We start from the raw sequence: 19,434 nt of genomic DNA, 5'->3' as shown, positions 1-19,434 counted from the left end.
CACACTCACTTACTCTGTCGGATGGTGTGGAAGGTCCACTGGTCATTTCTGAAGAAGGGGTGTCTCTTGATCTCCTCCACGCCGTTCCTCCCCAGGCGCACCTCCCTGTACATAGCCAATGGGACGGCGCGGTCAAAGAGTTGTCAGTCACTCAAACGTGCAACTCAACCGCAACCTGAACACAATGCAAAGCACCACTTTCCTCCACACAGCTGGAGTTACTGCTAGCCCTCAAGGCACTGACCGCAGTCCACTGACTGACCAGGCTAGACTGCCTCATGACCACTGCAGCACTCAGTAGAACCAGAGTCTAACTGCAGCCAGTAGGAGTAGTGATACTGAGAGAAGATAGGTCCAGAAAGTTGCTGATATGGAGATAGATAAAGCCACACAGGAGCACAATCAGGTAATGAGGCAATAGGGTAGGGAGGCAATTGGGCCAGACAAGTCAACAACACTACTGCCTCTCTCTTCCTCTCACCCTCCCTCCCGCTCTCCCTGCCACAGGGTGCAGGGCCGGAGGGGTGCGGCAGTTTGGACTGCCACGTGTGGGACATTCCAGCCTCAGCCATGAGGAAGGGATGGAGCAAGGGAAGAAGGGAGGGGTGTGTTTCTGTCCCACTAGAAAACATGAGAGACCATGGAAAAAAACACAGCTTGTCCCTCAGAGAGAGAGACAAAACAGGGAGATGGGGAGGGACTGGATTAAGTCATGGATGAATGAGTGGGCGAGAGTGAGTGAGTTGGTGAGTGAGTCAGTACACAACGTGTTGAGCGTGAATAAATGAGTGCATGAGACAGTGTGTAGGGAGTGTGTGTGAGTGAGTGAGTTGGTGAGTGAGTCAGTACACAACGTGTTGAGCGTGAATAAATGAGTGCATGAGACAGTGTGTAGGGAGTGTGTGTGAATGACAGTGGAGTAAGTGAGAGAAAAAAATCAACAGAGGGGAGGGGAGTAGAAAGCAGATGTTGCAGGGCAGCAGAAAGGGCCAGTTGTTGACGTGGCCCCCGGGGGGAGGGCTGCTAATGTCAACAGGAAGTGGGCTTCACCTGGGGGCTGACTGGTGGGACTGGCCTGGGTCATTACACTTCAATGCTCTTAGTTGTTTGCGGAAATCGACCCACTATGCTGTCTACCTTCAACTAATTTGTCACCAGGCAGGCGTGATGTCACCAGGCAGACCAAAACTCCCTCTCACCAAAACGGGTGGTCTTTTCAAAGAGCTCTTACACTAAAAAGCATTAACATCATCAAATGAACCTCATAGTGCGTAAATATATACACTGAACAGAAATATAAATGCAACATGAAACAATTTATTTTTATTTTACAGAGTTACAGTTCATGTAAGGAAATCAGTCAATTGAAATAAATAAATGAGGCCCTAACCTATGGATTTCACATGACTGGGAATACAGATATGCTTCTGTTGGTCACAGATACCTTAAAAGAAAGGTAGGGGCATGGATCATAAAACTAGTCAGTATTTGGTGTGACCACCATTGGCCTCATGCAGCGCAACACATCTCCTTCGCATAGAGTTGATCAGGCTGTTGATTGTGGCCTGTTTGAATGTTGTCTCACTCTTCAATGGCTGTGCGAAGTTGCTGGCGGGAACTGGAACACGCTGTCGTACACATCGATTCAGAGCATCCCAAACATGTTCAATGGGTGACATGTCTGGTGAGTATGCAGGCCATGGAAGAACTGGCACATTTTCAGTTTTCAGGAATTGTGTACAGATCCTTGCGACATGGGGCTGTGCATTATCATGTTGAAACATGAGGTGATGGCGGCGGATGAATGGCATGCCAATGGGTCTCAGGATCTTGTCACGGTATCTCTGTGCATTCAAATTGCCATCGATAAAATATAATTGTGTTTGTTGTCCGCCGAACTGCAGTCAGGTCAAGACCCTGGTGAGGATGATGAGCACGCAGTGAGCTTCCCTATGACGGTTTCTGACAGGTTTGTGCAAAAATTCTTCGGTTCTGCAAACAAACAGTTTCATCAACTGTCCGAATAGCTGGTCTCAGATATGTGAAGAAGCCGGATGTGGAGGTCCTGGGCTGTCATGGTTATCCGTGGTTGTGTGGCTGGTTGGACGTACTGCCAAATTCTCTAAAACGACGTTGGAGGTGGCTTATGGTAGAGAAAGCAACATTAAATTCTCTGGCAACAACTCTGGAGGACATTCCTACAGTCAGCATGCCAATTGCACGCTCCCTCAAACCCAGAGATATCTGTGGCATTGTGTTGTGACAAAACTGTGCATTTTAGTGGCCTTTTATTGTCCCCAGCACAAGGTGCAACTGTAATGGTCATGCTGATTAATCCGCCTTTTGATATGCTACATCTTTCAGGTGGATGGATCATCTTAAAAAAGGAGAAATGCTCAGTAACAGGGATGTAATCAAATTTGTGCACAAAATTTGAGACAAATAAGCTTTGTGTGCGTATAGAACATTTCTGGGCACTTTTATTTTAGGTCATGAAACACGGGACCAACACTTTACATATTGCGTTTCTATTTTTGTTCAGTATATAAAACACAGGAAAATCTAGCTTTTGTTTGCACTCTGCCTTTAAAGGGCAGTAACATAGCCTCCACGGGAAAGTGTGAAAAGTGAGGGGTCACACTTTGAAGGAGCCGAGGGATCCCAGAGGTCATTGGCTTGTGTTTCGTAGGTCAGAGGTCACACATATACCTGTCAGACAGGAAGGCACAGATGAGGTCCTTGGCATCGTTGGACATCTGCACATCGTCTGGGAAGTTAAGGTTATTCTTGTGATCCATGATCTTCCCGTACGTTCCTACTAGTGACTCGGCATAAAATGGGGTGTCACCTAAAAAGAGAGGTGAAATTTAAGTAACGATGATTGAGTTTTAATTTACGCATTACAGGGGGAGGTTAAGCTGGTTTCTATACACACTAATAGCTTAGTAGTGTGACTAACTGGGTTCAAACCTGTGTCTAGCCCACTGAGCTAAAGCCAAGTCTTGAGGTCTCTGGAAAGGTTACTTATCACCCAAGCGTGGTTAACCAAATCATGTTCGATATTGTATCTTAACGTCAATCCAAATCAAATTACAAAACTAAGCTTATTACATTTTTAAAGCAAATGGTCTGCATGATTCAGACCCTCAACCCCTTTCTGATTCAGGATCAGTGAATGGGGGCAGAGAAAAACTCACTCACCGACCAGCATCTCAAAGATGAAGACCCCCACAGACCACCAGTCACACTCGCGGCCATAGTAGCCGTCGCCCCCCTGAGAATTGAGCACCTCGGGGGAGATGTAGTCTGGAGTCCCCACCGCCGTGTCACAGTGGACCATGCCCATCTGGAATCAGATAGACGGACAAAGATGCAGGCGGGGAGGCAGACAGGCAGGTGGGGAGCCAGGCAGACAGACAGAGACGGAGACCTAGTTAAAGTAGGTAACCTTAAGTGAAAGATATTGGGACAATGTCCCTAACACAGATTAGAGTTAGAATTCTTAATTTATACTTTAGGTAGAACTTTGAGGGATGGGCCTGGAGAAATGCATAGAAAGAGCTATAGATGCAAGGACTGACCATCCATGTTTTGAGGATATACAGTATTTGTTTACATTCATACTGTCTACAAACAAGCTTATATTTGGGGTTCTGATGAGGTACAATTGTCACGCCCTGATCTCTTTCACCTGTCTTTGTGATTGTCTCCACCCACCTCCAGGTGTCACCCTTTTCCCCCAATTAGTCCCTGGGTATTTATTCCGATGTTCCCTGTTTGTCTGTTGCCAGTTCGTCTTGTCAAGTGAAAAAAATCTCCTGCTTTTCTTATCTCTCTTTTGCTAGTTCTCCCGGTTTTGACCCTTGTCTGCCTTGACTCTGAACCCGCCTGCCTGACCATACTGCCTGCCCTGACCTCAAGCCTGCCTGCCCCTCTGTACCTCCTGGAATCTGACCTTGTTTATGTTGTTTTTGCATGTCCATAACCATTCTCTTGCCTGCCCCTTGGATTATAATAAATATCAGAGACTCGAACCATCTGCCTCCTGTGTCTGCATCTGGGTCTCACCCTGTGCCCTTATAACAATAGTTGAACTAAGCTCATGAGGCATTTATATGTTATATTCTTCAAGAATCAATGGGTATACAGTACCAGTCAAAAGTTTGGACACACTTACTCATTCAAGGGTTTTTCTTTATTTTTACTATTCTCTCCATTGTAGAATAATAGTGAAGACATCAAAACTATGAAATAACACATATGGAATCATGTAGCAGGCAAAAAAGTGTTAAACAAATACAAATGTATTTTTGATTCTTCATAATAGCCACCCTGCCTTGATGACAACTTTGCATATTCTTGGCATTCTCTCAACCAGCTTCATGAGGGAATGATTTTCCAACAGTCTTGAAGGTGTTTCCACATATGCTGAGCACTTGTTGGCTGCTTTTGAACTCATCCCAAACCATATAAATTGGGATGAGGTCGGGTGATTGTAGATGCCAGGGTTACATAGGCAATGCCAGGGTTACACAGCAAAACACTTCTTCTTATTGGTTTCCTTTAGTAGTGGTATCTTTGCAGCAATTCGACCATGACGGCCTGATTCAGTCTCCTCTGAACAGTTGATGTTGAGATGCGTCTGTTACTTGAACTCATTTATTTGGGCTGCAATCTGAGGATGGTAACTCTCAAATGAACTTATCCTCTGCAGCAGAGGTAACTGTGGGTCTTCCTTTCCTGTGGTGATCCTCATGAGAGTCAGTTTCATCATAGCGCTTGATGGTTTGAAGAAACTTCCAAAGTTCTTGAAATGTTCCGTATTGACCTAACTTTCATGTCTTAAAGTAATGACGCACTGTCATTTCTCTTTGCTTATTTGAGCTGTTCTTGCCATAACATGGACTTGGTCTTTTACCAAATAGGGCTATTTCCGCATACCACCGCTACCTTGTCACAACACAACTGATTGGCTCGAACGCATTAAGAAGGAAAGAAATTCCACAAATGAACTTTTATAAGGCACACCTGTTAATTGAAATGCATTCCAGGTGACTACCTCATGAAGCTGGTTGAGGGAATGCCAAGAGCGTAAAAAGCTGTCATCAAGGCAAAGAGTAGCTACTTTGAAGAATCTAAAATGTATTTTCCTTTGTTTAAGTACATGATTCCATGTTATTTCATAGTGTTGATGTCTTCACTAGTATTCTACAATGTAGAAAATAGTAAAAAATAAAGAAAAATCCTTGAATGAGTAGGTGTGTCCAATCTCTTGACTGGTACTGTATATCTCCAAAAATGGAAAAAGGATTCTAGATGGTAGATAATTATGTAATCACCAATTGTTAAAGAACAGGAGTCCAAGCAGTCTTATCTGTTTTCTCTGGCCTACTTGTACAAATTGAGAGCGTACATAATTAAAAAAAATCTGAATGAAAATGATTCAGATGTTGGGGAAGAATTGAATCATGACATTTCTGATGATTATTCCTCTGATTCTGAGCCTCTGCCTGAAACCTACCCCTCCGAGGCCTAAGTGCAGAAAAGCCAGAACGGTGCGCACTGAGTAGTTGCCCGAGACACCAACAAATTAAACAGTGAGGCAGGAGAGAACAAGCCAGTTACAATGCTATGGGCCGATTCTCAGCACAAAATGCCATCACTGAGAGAGCAGACTACATCTCAAGTAAAAAACAACATCAGCAACGCACTTTCGTTTTTCGCTGTTTCATTGTTAATGTGACGTGACATGGACGGCCTGACAATTGACTATTTTTGACTGCTGTCATATCACCACAAATTCATAATGACATTATTACTTTTGTGCAGATTTTCATTATTCATCAGGCACACTTTGCGCACGTTTTTTTCATAATTTGACTGCGCAACTTGCTGACCGTGCATTTTGGTGGTTGAATATTATATATATATTTTATGTCATAAAAAGACGCCGTTACCAAATCAAACTTTATTTGTCACATGCGCCGAATTCAACAGCTGTAGACCTTACAGTGAAATGCTTAATTACAAGCCCCTAACCAACAATGCAGTTTAAATAAACATTTTACATTTCAAAAATTAAAGAGCAGCAGTAAAATAACAATAGCGAGACAATATACAGGGGGTAGCGGTACAGAGTCAATGTGCGGGGCACCGGTTAGTCGAGGTAATTGAGGTAATATGTACATGGAGTTATTAAAGTGACTATGCATAGATGATAACAACAGAGAGTAGCAGCGGTGTAAAAGAGAGAGGGGGGGGGGGGGGGGGGGGGCAATGCAAATAATCTGGGTAGCCATTTGATTAGCTGTTCAGGAGTCTTATGGCTTGGTGGAAGAAGCTGTTTAGAAGCATCTTGGACATAGACTTGGTGCTCCGGTACTGCTTGCCGTGCAGTAGCAGAAAAAACAGTCTATGACTACGGTGGCTGGAGTTTTTAGTTCAATTTTTAGGGCCTTCCTCTGACACCGCCTGGTATAGAGGCCCTGGATGGCAGGAAGCTTTGCCCCAGTGATGTACTAAGCCGAATGCACCGAGCAGTAGCCATATCAGGCAGTGATGCAACCAGTCAGGATGCTCTCGATAGTGCAGCTGTAGAACCTTTTGAGGATCTGAAGACTCATGCCAAATCTTTCCAGTCTCCTGAGGGGGGATAGTTTAGCTCGTCTGGTAGGCTCATGTCACTGGGCAGCTCTCGGCTGTGCTTCCCTTTGTAGTCTGTAATGGTTTGCAAGCCCTGCCACATCCGACGAGCGTCAGAGCCGGTGTATTAGTCCTGTAGTTCGATCTTAGTAATGTATTGACGCTTTGCCTGTTTGATGGTTCGTCGGAGGGCATAGCGGGATTTCTTATAACCGCATTACAACATATGCTTTCTGTTTCATAGTTGTAACAAAGGAACTCCAGGAATAAAATTAATTGAACACTTGATTTTTTTGTTTTTACATATAGCCTACAGTAACATAAACTAATGAAAATGCTATTGTGTTATTTAAAAATATATATTTTTTATGTTACCTAAGAACTTGATAAATACAACCAAAGATGTACTTTTGCAATAGCATACATTAAATGTATTAATTACACTGTTAGAATGTTACAGTCAGACTGCTCATTAGTTTGAAAGGGGGGGGGGGGTCCCTTGAGGGCCAGCGGTTCTAGTGTTAAGCCTAGTCCTGAACTAAAAAGCACCTTTGGTGATTCTCCATTGAGCATGCTTTTTAGTCCAAACCCTTAATGCCCAGTCTAGGCCATAGACCAGTGTTTCCCAATCCTGGTCCTGGGGATCCAAAGGGGTGCACATTTTTGTTTTTGCACTAGCACTAACACACCTGATTCAAATTAAAGTTTGATGATGACTTGATTTGTTGAGTCAAGTGTGTAAGTGCTAGGGCAAAAACAAAAGTGTGCATCCGTTTGGCTCCCCAGGACCAGGATTGGGAAGCACTTCCCTAGCACTTCCCAGTGCTTCTCAACCCTGGTCCTGGGGAGCCAAAAGGGGTGCACATTTTTGTTTTATTCTCCAATCTCCACCACCAAAACTCACCGAGTCCATCTTCATGCAGGTGCCGAAGTCAGCCAGCTTGAGGTGGCCATTTTGGTCCAGCAGTATGTTGTCTGGTTTCACGTCACGGTGGATGAAACCCATAGAGTGTATGGTATCTAGAGCCAGCACCACCTCGGCAGTGTAGAATCGGGCCCACTTCTCTGGCATGTCATAGTTCATGGTCAAGGTGACCAGGTCTCCACCGGGCATATACTCCATAACCATGTAAAGGTGGCGGTCATCTTGGAAAGCACAGCACAGCTGAAAAACATGCGGATAGGATAGTAAATTCAGCAAAAAAGAAACGTCCTCTTACTGTCAACTGTGTTCATTTTCAGCAAACTTATTATGTGTAAATATTTGTATGAATATAAGATTCAACAACTGAGACAAACTGAACAAGTTCCACAGACATGTGACTAACAGAAATGTAATAATGAACAAAGGAGGGGGGGGGGGGGGGTTAAAATCAAAAGTAACAGTCAGTATCTGGTGTGGCCACCAGCTGCATTAAGTACTGCAGTGCATCGCCTCCTCATGGTCTGCACCAGATTTGCCAGTTCTTGTTGTCAGATGTTACCCCACTCTTCCACCAAGGCACCTGCAAGTTCCCGGACATCTCTGGGGGGAATGGCCCTAGCCCTCACCCTCCGATAAACGCGAATCCGACCATCATCCCTGGTGAGACAAAACCGCGTCTCGTCAGTGAAGAGCACATTTCTTTTGCCAGTCCTGTCTGGACCAGCGACGCTGGTTTGTGTCCATAGGTGACGTTGTTGCCGGTGATGTCTGGTGAGGACCTGCCTAACAACAGGCCTACAAGCCCTCAGTCCAGCCTCTTGCGGACAGTCTGAGCACTGATGGAGGGATTGTGCGTTCCTGGTGTAACTCGGGCAGTTGCTGTTGCCATCCTGTACCTGTCACAGGTGTGATGTTCGGATGTACCGATCCTGTGCAGGTGTTGTTACACGTGGTCTGCCACTGTGAGGACGATCGGCTGTCCGTCCTGCCTCCCTGTAGCGCTGTCTTAGGCGTCTCACAGTACAGACATTGCAATTTATTGCCCTGGCCACATCTGCAGTCCTCATGCCTCCTTGCAGCATCCCTAAGGCACCTTCACGCAGATGAGCAGGGACCCTGGGCATCTTTCTTTTGGTGTTTTCAGAGTCAGTAGAAAGGCCTCTTTAGTGTCCTAAGTTTTCATAACAGGTGCATGTTCATTAATTGTTTATGGTTCATTGAACAAGCATGGGAAACAATGTTTAAACCCTTTACAATGAAGATCTGTGAAGTTATTTGGATTTTTACGAATTATCTTTGGGTCCTGAGTTTATATCACAACAATGATTGATTCACATTAAGAGAAAGTGAGAGGAGTGTGTGTGTGTGTGTGTGTGTGTGTGTGTGTGTGTGTGTGTGTGTATCCTGTATAAAATAAATAGAAATACTGAGCAACATTTATTGGGAAATTATATTACTTTATACTAATACCATTGTTCAGAGAGAAAAAAAAGAACTAAAAAAGAACTTTTAAAAATGTTGTGCACCCTCTCCTTATGAGGATAACATCACTTAGCAAATTTCTATAATGTTTTATTAGATTGAAGAAGACATGGGGAGGGATCTTAGACCATTACTCCATACAACATTTGTACATATCCCTGATATCCTTCGACCTCTTAAAAAAAAAAAAAAAATTGTATTGGTTTTCAATGTGGATCTGTCCGGAGACCAGTGCAAAATGTTGATCATAATCGAAGTAAGCATACGCCGAATAAAACACCTGGATTTCTGAGTAATCTTTCAAATGATTAGGACATGTAAACAGCTTAAATCAGCTGTGTATTTTATCTGCACACGTGCCAACACCGGTTATCGCAAGCCTCCTCCTATTATGTGCAAGTAAAGTACGCATCTTTTATAAATAGTTTTCACATACAAACCTTCTATGTCCAATCTCAGAATCAAATAAGTCTTAGCAAAAACAACATGGTTATTGTGGTGCAACATTTATTTTGGCGATTTTCAGTATTAATCAAAGTGGTGTGTGTCCATGTAAACAGGATTATTAGGGAAATCGTTCTTCTTGCAAAGCATTATTGTGCTCATGTAGCCGTGCTCACTGTGTGATACACCTGGGTCCTCTACCAGGCAAGTTTACCACTGTTGCAGTGGTTTTAAACCTCTTAATTGTTGCCGTAATATTGGTAAATGGTATATTTGTTTTTTTCAGTCGATTTTTCTACCCATTGCCTGATTTCATTTCATTTGTGATTTCTTTGCCTGGTGATGGATAACAAAAGGACTTTACATGCTTGTTAAGTCATTCTTATACCCCAGTGCAACAGGAAGCCATGGAAGTAGGGCTGCACAAGTAATTGAATTCACATCGAAATCGCAATATTGACGTGTGTAATACCCATATCGCAAGAGATCCATATCGCATGCAATATTTTGAAACGCCACTCAGCTGCGTGTAATGCCCATTATTAAAGTTCACTCTGTTTATAGTCTCTCTTCTTCTCTCCTCTTGTGGCTGCTTCCAACACACACCAAGCCCCACCCCTGTCAACTAAGCAGTGCAGTTCCTCCTCCTCAGCTAGATTCACTGGAAGTTTTCATGCTGTAATGTTAGGTTAAATGCAGTAAACAGATTGTTACAAACAAGAACGATGCCGATTTACACTTAGCTTCTTAATATACATAATTATGTTTCTATGATTCCAACAGTTCACCCAAGTGTGTTGATCTATATCTCAAGTCAAATCACAATCGCGATATTTGGTATGAAAATCACAATTCTATTTTTGGCTCATATCATGCAGCCCTACATGGAAGGCCACAATAGTTCCTTAACCCTTTATACTTGTGGAAAAAGGCCTATATGGATACAGACAAATTGAAATGTTTATAACAGAAGAAATATGAAAAAAGCATATGCATGACTATGGTAGCAATTGAAAGATAACACTATGGCGATTATGGGGATAGCTCGGTATTTGTAGTATATATCAAGGGTGCCAATCATTTTGGAGATGACTGTAGGTCTGTGTGTGAACTGTAGATGCGTGAAGGTGTGCACATGTTTGCCTATGTGTGCGTGTGTGTGTGACTCTGTCTCCCTTTCACCTGGATGACCCAGGGGCTGTTGGAGAAAGCCATGATGTCTCTCTCCTCCCAGAAGAAGGCAGAGTCCGAGCGCTTGATCATCTCAAACTTGCTCAGCTTTTTCATGGCGTACACCTTCTGAGACGCCTTGTGACGGACCTGGAGGGGCGAGTTACATGATGAGTTATGACACACACAAACACGTCACTCCATCAACCCTGTGTCAGCTATAGGACGATTTTAACCCAAATTTCACCATCACTGTAAAGCCCTAGCTATTTTGTTGCTTTCTGAAGATCATCATTTATTTCATGCGATTAGTGATTTATTTACGTCTGACATATTGGCAACAAAACAGCATGACAGAATTATTTGTTTCTTTGGGAATATATATAAAGTGATCTGTGCATTTTGAAGAACAGCATAAACACCTATTTCACTTGTGCATGTAAAAACAGAATCACCATTGCTGCACATGCTGCCACTGTTTTGATTACCAAATGTTCTATTTTTAGAACGAGCAGTGCGCAGCCAGCTCACGAGTGCATCAGTGACACAAGAACAGGGAAAATGCAACTGTGAACAAAAAATAATTTGAACTGTGAAAATCATGTGATGATTTTCAATCATTACTGCAGTAATATATTTTTGAAAACAGTGAAATGTACATGAATTACGAATTAACCCCACTTATGAACATTTTAAACATAACCCTTGAATTATGTAATATAAACACTACCATTAAAAAGTTTGGGGTCACTTAGAAATGTCCTTGTTTTTTAAAGAAAAGCCATTTTTTTTGTCCATTAAAATAACATCAAATTGATCAGAAATACAGTGTAGACATTGTTAATGTTGTAAATGGCTGTTGTAGCTGGAAACGGCAGATTTTTTTTATGTAATATCTACATAGGCAACCATATCAGCAACCATCACGCCTGTGTTCCAATTGCACATTGTGTTAGCTAATCCAAGTTTATCATTTTAAAAGGCTAATTGATCATTAGAAAACCCTTTTGCAATTATGTTAGCACAGCTGAAAAGTGCTGTACTGATTAAAGAAGCAATAAAACTGGCATTCTTTAGACTAGTTGAGTATCTGGAGCATCAGCATTTGTTCGTTCAATTACAGGCTCAAAATGACCAGAAACAAATACTTTTCATCTGAAACTCGTCAGTCTATTCTTGTTCTGAGAAATTAAGGCTATTCCATGTGAGAAATTGCCAAGAAACTGGAGATTCCGTACAATGCTGTGTACTACTCCCTTCACAGAACAGCGCAAACTGTCTCTAACCAGAATAGAAAGAGGAGTGGGAGGTTTGTCTAGTTTGAGAAACAGATGCCTCACAAGTCCTCAATTGGCAGCTTCATTAAATAGAACCCGCAAAACACAGGCAAACTCCTAGAGGAAAACCTGGTTGTCTGCTTTCCACCAGACACTGGAAGATTAATTCATCTTTCAGCAGGACAATAACCTAAAACACAAGGCCACATCTACACTAGAGTTGCTTACCAAAAAGACAGTGAATGTTCCTGAGCGGGCCAAGTTACAGTTTTGACTTAAATCTGCTTGAAAATCTATGGCAAGATTGAAATGGTTGTCTAGCAATGATCACCAACCAATTTTACAGAGCTTGAAGAATTTTGAAAATAATAATATTGTATAAATCCAGGTGTGCAAAGTTCTTAGAGACTTACCCAGAAAGACACAGCTGTTGTCGCTGCCAAAGTATGTATTTAGTCAGGGTGTGAATAGTTATGTACATGAGATATTTCTGTATTTAGTTTTCAGGAAATTTGCTAACAAAAAATTAAAACATGTTTTCACTTTGTCATTATGGGGTGAGAAAATATTAGGTGAGAAAATAATATATTTGATCCATTTTTAATTCAGGCTATAAAAAAAAATAAAAAATGACAAATAAGTCAAAGGGAATGAATACTTTCTGAAGGCACTGCAATTGCTGGAATGACACAATGTCACTTTGACCGTGGCAAAAAGTGCCATTGAAGACCCTTGATAACATAACGTCCTGCAACCAACACGACAAAACACAGAAAACCACCATAATAGGAGACATACCCACAGAAGGACATGTGCGCACATGAATGTGGTGTATCACACACAGACCACCAAGCCCCCTCCTCTTCACACAACACTTCAAAACACAAACACAGAATGAATATCTCTCAGACATACACACACACACACACACTCCGGACTGGTCTCGATTACAAGGCACACAGAAGAAGCAAAACACACAGAGGAAAGCCAGATGCACACAGCTAGAGTACATACAGTACATTATAGACAGGCAGAGGTAGACACATGCAAGCACTCACACAGAAGCAGAAATATAAATGATTTTAATCTGTTTGTACAGTATTTTCGGAAAGTATTCAGACCCCTTGACATTTTCCACATTTTGTTACGTTACAGCCTTATTCTAAAATATATATAATTTTAAAAATCATCCTCAGCAATCTACATACAATACCCCATAATGACAAAGAGGAAACAGGTTTTTAGAAATATTTGCAAATGTATTTAAAATAAGAAACAGAAATACCATATTGACAGTGGTGTAAAGTACCTAAGTAAAAATACTTTAAAGTACTACTTAAGTAGTTTTTGTTTACGTATATATGTACTTTACAATTTATATTTTTGCCAACTTTTACTACTACATTCCTAAAGAAAATAATGTATTTTTTCTCCATACATTTTCCTTGACAACCAAAAGTAGTTACATTTTGACAGGAAAAGGATCCAATTCACACTTATTAAGAGAACATCCCTGGTCATCCCTACAACCTCTGATCTGGCGGACTCACTAAACACAAATGCTTCATTTGTAAATTATGTCTGAGTGTTGGAGAGTTCCCCTGGCTATCCAGCATTAAAAATAACAAGAAAATGGTGCAGTCTGGTTTGCATATTATAAGGAATTTGAAATGATTTATACTTCTACTTTTGATACTTAAGTACATTTTAGCAATTCCATATCCTTTTGATACTTAAGTATATTTAAAAACAAATACTTTTAGACTTTTACTCAAGGAGTATTTTACTGGGTGACTAACTTTTACTTGAGTCTTTTTCTATTAAGGTATCTTTGCTTTTACTCAAGTATGACAATTGAGTACTCTTTCCACCACTGCTTATTTACATAAGTATTCAGACCCTTTGCTATGAGACTCGAAAATGACCTCAGGTGCATCCTGTTTCCATTGACCATCCTTGAGATGTTTCTACAACTTCATTGGAGTCCACCTCTGGTAAATGCAATTGATTGGACATGATTTGGAAAGGCACACACCTGTCTATATATAAGGTCCCACAATTGACAGTGTATGTCAGAGCAAAAACCAAGTCATGAGGTTGAAGGAATTGTCTGTGGAGCTCGGAGTCAGGATTGTGTCGATGCACAGATCTGGGGAAGGGTACCAAAACATTTCTGCAGCATAGAAGGTCCCCAAAGAACACAGTGTCCTCCATCAATCTTTAATGGAAGAAGTTTGGAACCACAAAGACTCTTCCTCGAGCTGGCTGCCCAGCCACACTGAGCAATTGGAGGAGAAGGGCATTGGTCAGGGAGGTGACCAAGAACCTGATGGTCACTCTGACAGAGCTCCAGAGTTCCTCTGTGGAGATGGGAGAACCTTCCAGAAGGACAACCATCTCTGCAGCACTCCACCAATCAGGCCGTTATGGTAGAGTGGCCAGATGTAAGCCTAAAGAACACATATACCATGAGAAACAAGATTCTCTGGTCTGATGAAACTAAGATTGAACTCTTTGGCCTGAATGCCAAGTGTCATATCTGGAGGAAACCTGGCATCACCCTACGGTGAAGCATGGTGGTGGCAGCATCATGCTGTGGGGATGTTTTTCAGCGGCAGGTAATGGGAGACCAGTCAGGATCGAGGCCAAGATAAACAGCACATAGTACAGGTGAAATCCTGACCACTCTGGAGTAGGTTCTAAGACTGGGGCGAAGGTTCACCTTCCAACAGGACAACGACCCTAAGAACACAGCCAAGACATTGCAGCAGGGACAAATCTCTGAATGTCCTTGAGTGGCCCAGCCAGACCCTGCACTTGAACCTGATCGAACGTCTCTGGAGAGACCTGAAAATAGCTGTGCAGCAACGCTCCCCAGCCAACTTGACAGAGCTCGAGTGCAAATGCAGAGAAGAATGGGAAAAACTCCCCAAGTAGAGTTGTGCCAAGCTTGTAGCGTCATACCCAAGAAGACACAAGGCTGTAATTGCTGCCAAAGGTGCTTTAAAAGTACTTAGTAAAGGGTCTGAATACTTACGGAAATGTGATATTTCATTTTTTCATTTTTAATAAATTAGCAAACATTTCTGAAAACCTGTTTTGCTTTGCCATTAGGAGGTATTGTGTGTTGATTGATGAGGGGGAAAAAAAACAGATGTATCTTTGCCGCGTGCACACACTGAGGGAGTTCCTCACCAGTTGCACCTCTCCATAGGCTCCTCTGCCGATCATCTTCACCCTGTCAAAGTCATCCAGCTTTACCTGCAGGTCACGCATCTTAACCATGGACTTCTCATCTGCAGGACAGACACAGACGTCAGAGGTCACATGGGATACTATAGCAAAAACAGAGGTCAATTGCATAAGGTTGTGTTCTAAGGCAAAGGCAGGTCAAAGGAGATGATTGTAGACTACAGGAAAAAGAGGACTGAGCACGTCCCCATTCTCATCGACAGGGCTGCAGTGGAGCAGGTTGAGAGTTTCAAGTTCCTTGGTGTCCACATCACCAACAAACTAACATGGTCCAAGCATACCATGACAGTCGTGAAGTGGGCACAACAAAACCTATTTCCCCTCAGGAGACTGAAAAGATTTGGCATGGGTCCTCAGATCCTCAAAAGGTTCTATAGCTGCACCATCGAGAGCTGGTTGCATCACTGCCTGGTATGGCAACTGCTCGGCCTCCGACCACAAGGTACTAGAGAAGGTAGTGTGAACGGCCCAGTACATCACTGGGGCAAAGCTTCCTGCCATACAGGAGCTCTATACCAGGTGGTGTCAGAGGAAGGCCCTAAAAATGGTCATACTCCAGCCACCCTAGTCATAGACTGTTCTCTCTGCTACCACACGGCAGGCGCTACCGGATCGCCAAGTTTAGGTCCAATAGACTTCTAAACAGCTTCTATCTCCAAGCCATAAGACTGCTGAATATCTAGTCAAATGGTTACGCAGACTACTTGCATTGCACCCCGCCCCCTCCCTCTCCACACCACTGCCACTCTTTGTTGACATCTATGCATAGTCACTTTAATTAACTCTACCTACACGTACATACTACCTCAACTCACCGGTGCCCCAGCACACTGACTCTGTACCGGCACCCCTTGTATATATTGTTATTTTTTTTACTGCTGCTCTTTAATTACATGTTACCTTTATCTCTTATTCTTATCCGCATTTTTTTAAATTGCACTGTCGGTTAAGGGCTCGTAAGTAAGTATTTCACTGTAAGGTCTACACCTGTCATTGGAAGGTGAAACTTCGCCCTAGTCTGAGATCCTGAGCACTCTGGAGCAGGTTTTCATCAAGGATCTCTCTGTACTTAGCTCCGGTCATCTTTCCCTCGATCCTGACTAGTCTCGCTGCTGCTGAAAAACATTCTCAAAGCAATGATGCTGCCACCACCACGATTCACCGTAGGGTTGGTGCAATGTTTCCTCCATACTTGACGCTTGGCATTCAGGTCAAAGAGTTCAATCTTGGTTTCATCAGACCAGAGAATCTTGTTTTTCATGGTCTGAGAGTATTTAGGTGCCTTTTGGCAAACTCCAAGCAAGCTGTCATGTGCCTTTTACTGAAGAGTAGCTTCCATCTGGCCACTCTACCATAACGGCCTGATTGGTGGAGTGCTGCAGAGATGGTTGTGGAAAAATCTCCCATCTCCACAGAGGAACTCTGAAGCTATGTCAGAGTGACCAATGGGTTCTTGGTCACCTCTCTGACCAAGGGCCTTCTCCCCTGATTTTTAAATAATTTTTAGAATAAAGTTGTAACGTAACAAAATGTGAAAAAAGTAAAGGGGTCTGAATACTTTCTGAAGGCACTGTACATGTCGAGGTAAGATCATAGAGATGTACAGAGATCGCAACTTTGCATCTGTGCCATTATGTTGTCTGTTACAACATGGTCAGCACCATTGAGGCTATCTGCATTTTAAGTTGTAAATGTTTAAAAAATTGTGAAACTGCCCGCCACCTGCAGTCCTAGAGTCTTGAACAAAATATTGTGTGTCATCAATTTATTGCGACCACTAGATTGCGGCCATCTAGCTTAAAGCCATTAGCTTTAAGCCACACTAGGCAAACCAATTTGAAGAAGACAATGCTATCTGATTGCTCCCAACCCATTGGAATCCCAACCCAGTTGACTACTTTGAAATGGAGGAAGCCCTTAATGGCAATGTTCATGCAAAAACAGGCTATTTCAAAGTAATGATCTCTATACTGTACATCTCCATAGGTAAGATACAGATAAGGTCAGTAACACTTTAAATTAACTTGCTCTTATACCAGCGTTGTATTACTACAGTAATATGCAGACCACAATTCTCGCGTTGCGTGCGCGTGTAGCCAGGCGCTAAAATAGATTGGTTCTTGGTTCTTGGTTCTATTAGTGACACATGACGTGCTGCAAGTCCCACCTCTCCCATCTCCTCATTGGTTTTTAGGAGCGTATACCCACGGGCCATCTCCTCATTGGTTTTTAGGAGCGTATACCCACGGGCCCTCTCCTCATTGGTTTTTAGGAGCGTATACCCACGGGCCATCTCCTCATTGGTTTTTAGGAGCGTATACCCACGGGCCATCTCCTCATTGGTTTTCAGTAGCATATACCCACGGGCCATCTCCTCATTGGTTTTTAGGAGCGTATACCCACATGGGTTATTGAAAGAAACTGAGGTCCACACTCCAGTCCAGTTTGTAGTGATAATGCACCTTAACGTTGGTTGTCAACCGCCATATAAAGTCCAAAGAAGAAGAAGCCTGAAGGAGGAGAGATTACTAGAAACAAACTTGGTTTACCCTTTTATCTGTGGATGAATTGTCAGAGTAGAGGACCTTGTGCATTTCAGGTAAAATAACAACCCAATATTCATATCCCAGGACAAATTAGCTAGCAACAGCAAACTAGCTAGCTAAATTGTCATAAATGTTTCATGGTTTTCGACCTGATAACTCAACCGGCATGTCTTGATCGCGTCTGGTGGGAGTGGACATTATCAACAGGTCTGGTCAGCATGTAAGGGTGATATTATATGGTACTGGTTTCATAATGCTTATTATTGAGAGCGGACCAAGTAATTGCGCGTCACTCTAAAGCGGGAAGGTGGAATAAACGAGTCAGGAGTAGGTTTTCTTGATTGAACACAGTTCTCTATTGAGGGCATTTGGTCAACACAAACACTCCAACATAATCAATGAAAATCTCCTAAGGAAAAAGATACATCTTCTTCTCCAGATGAAACAGGAACACAATACATTTATCTTTAAACTACAACAAAAGTCACGGGATTGTCACCGTCTTAGTAGTTCTTCATGGACAGCTCCTCTGTCTCGGTGGCCATCTCCCAGAGATTTATTTAGCAAAGGTGAAAACTCATAATCACTCCCAACAGACACAAGTAAAAACGAATTACATAATTGTTGCATTTGCCGAGGCTACACCTAAACAGAGATCTGACATGCTGTATGGGATGAAAACGAGATGATTTTTCAGTCTGATCAACTGTAGGCTACTAATAAGTGCAGCTGCATACAGCCTATGCACCCTGCCAATCTGGTCAGAGTAAACAAATTGGTAACGTTATGTATTTATAGTCCGGGATTCATTCAGGAACGTTTTTTGGGCTACTTTAATGTGTCAAATGGATGAAATGTGCAGTCGGTGTTTGACTTTGTGATTTCTGAGATGTCTGAGTTCATCTTTATGGAGAAACTTGTTGCCCAAACTTACGATGGCACGATGGCGCAGCTGTAATGGAATGTATCTGCTATTTGTATTCACAGCTAAGTCCTCTCCTGTTCCCTGATTAAGAGGTGATGACCACTCCACTACCATTGTAATCTCTCTCCTGACATGAACTGAAGCCACATCTCATGGGCCCGCTCATCTACTGGCACGTTGAATGTTTCCTCTCCAAGCACTGTGGGTACCCCTATACATTTTCTCTCATTACTGTACGTAGAGTCAATCACACATACAAACACAATCACATTATTACACATCAATGATTTTACTCCTTGCTTGGACTAACTCATTCTTAGCTCTTTTGTCTAACTCTGTAGTGTATTGTTTTGTTGTTGTTTTTCTCTTCTCAGTTAAATCCTGTCCTGCCCTCAGTGGAAGAGTTGAGCTCTTCTCCTACACCATTCATCCACGATGAGCCTGTCCTGCACTGAAGCCTATGAACACCTCAACCCCTGTCAGTCTTTGACAATTTTATTAACACTCTTTGTCATCTATGTGCGTTTCATGTCTATACTGTGGTTCTCCCATCCTCCGCAATTGTTAAAGTCACCAGCCTCCACTGCAATACAGTGAGCACTAACTTTGTAACAATGCAATCTACCTGTCCTAATTTGAAAAAAAAAACATTTTTTTAATGTCCATGCTTCAGTTAGGCACAAACACATGTGCAAATATCAGAAGTCTATAGTAAAAACAACCAGGAACCTGTCTTCCATTATGTCTGATATGGAAGAAGTCTAGATAATG

The 19,434-nt window shown here is 42.5% G+C and overlaps 1 protein-coding gene across 1 annotated transcript in view; it reads right to left on the bottom strand.

The window, feature by feature from the left end:
* The window catches only part of LOC110522004 (rho-associated protein kinase 2), a 93,641-nt gene that overhangs the window by 50,704 nt on the left and 23,503 nt on the right, over nt 1-19,434 (bottom strand). The window contains exons 3-8 of the mRNA XM_036975533.1: nt 15,136-15,236; nt 10,676-10,813; nt 7,547-7,807; nt 3,202-3,346; nt 2,710-2,848; nt 14-105 (exon numbers count right to left, since the gene is read on the bottom strand). Of these exons, the coding sequence (XP_036831428.1) occupies nt 14-105; nt 2,710-2,848; nt 3,202-3,346; nt 7,547-7,807; nt 10,676-10,813; nt 15,136-15,236 (876 nt within the window). The remainder of the gene's footprint in view (nt 1-13; nt 106-2,709; nt 2,849-3,201; nt 3,347-7,546; nt 7,808-10,675; nt 10,814-15,135; nt 15,237-19,434) is intronic.

Source organism: Oncorhynchus mykiss, chromosome 4, assembly GCF_013265735.2.
Source record: "Oncorhynchus mykiss isolate Arlee chromosome 4, USDA_OmykA_1.1, whole genome shotgun sequence".
In the NCBI taxonomy this organism is placed as follows: domain Eukaryota; kingdom Metazoa; phylum Chordata; class Actinopteri; order Salmoniformes; family Salmonidae; genus Oncorhynchus; species Oncorhynchus mykiss.
This window is presented reverse-complemented; position numbering and strand designations above follow the sequence as displayed.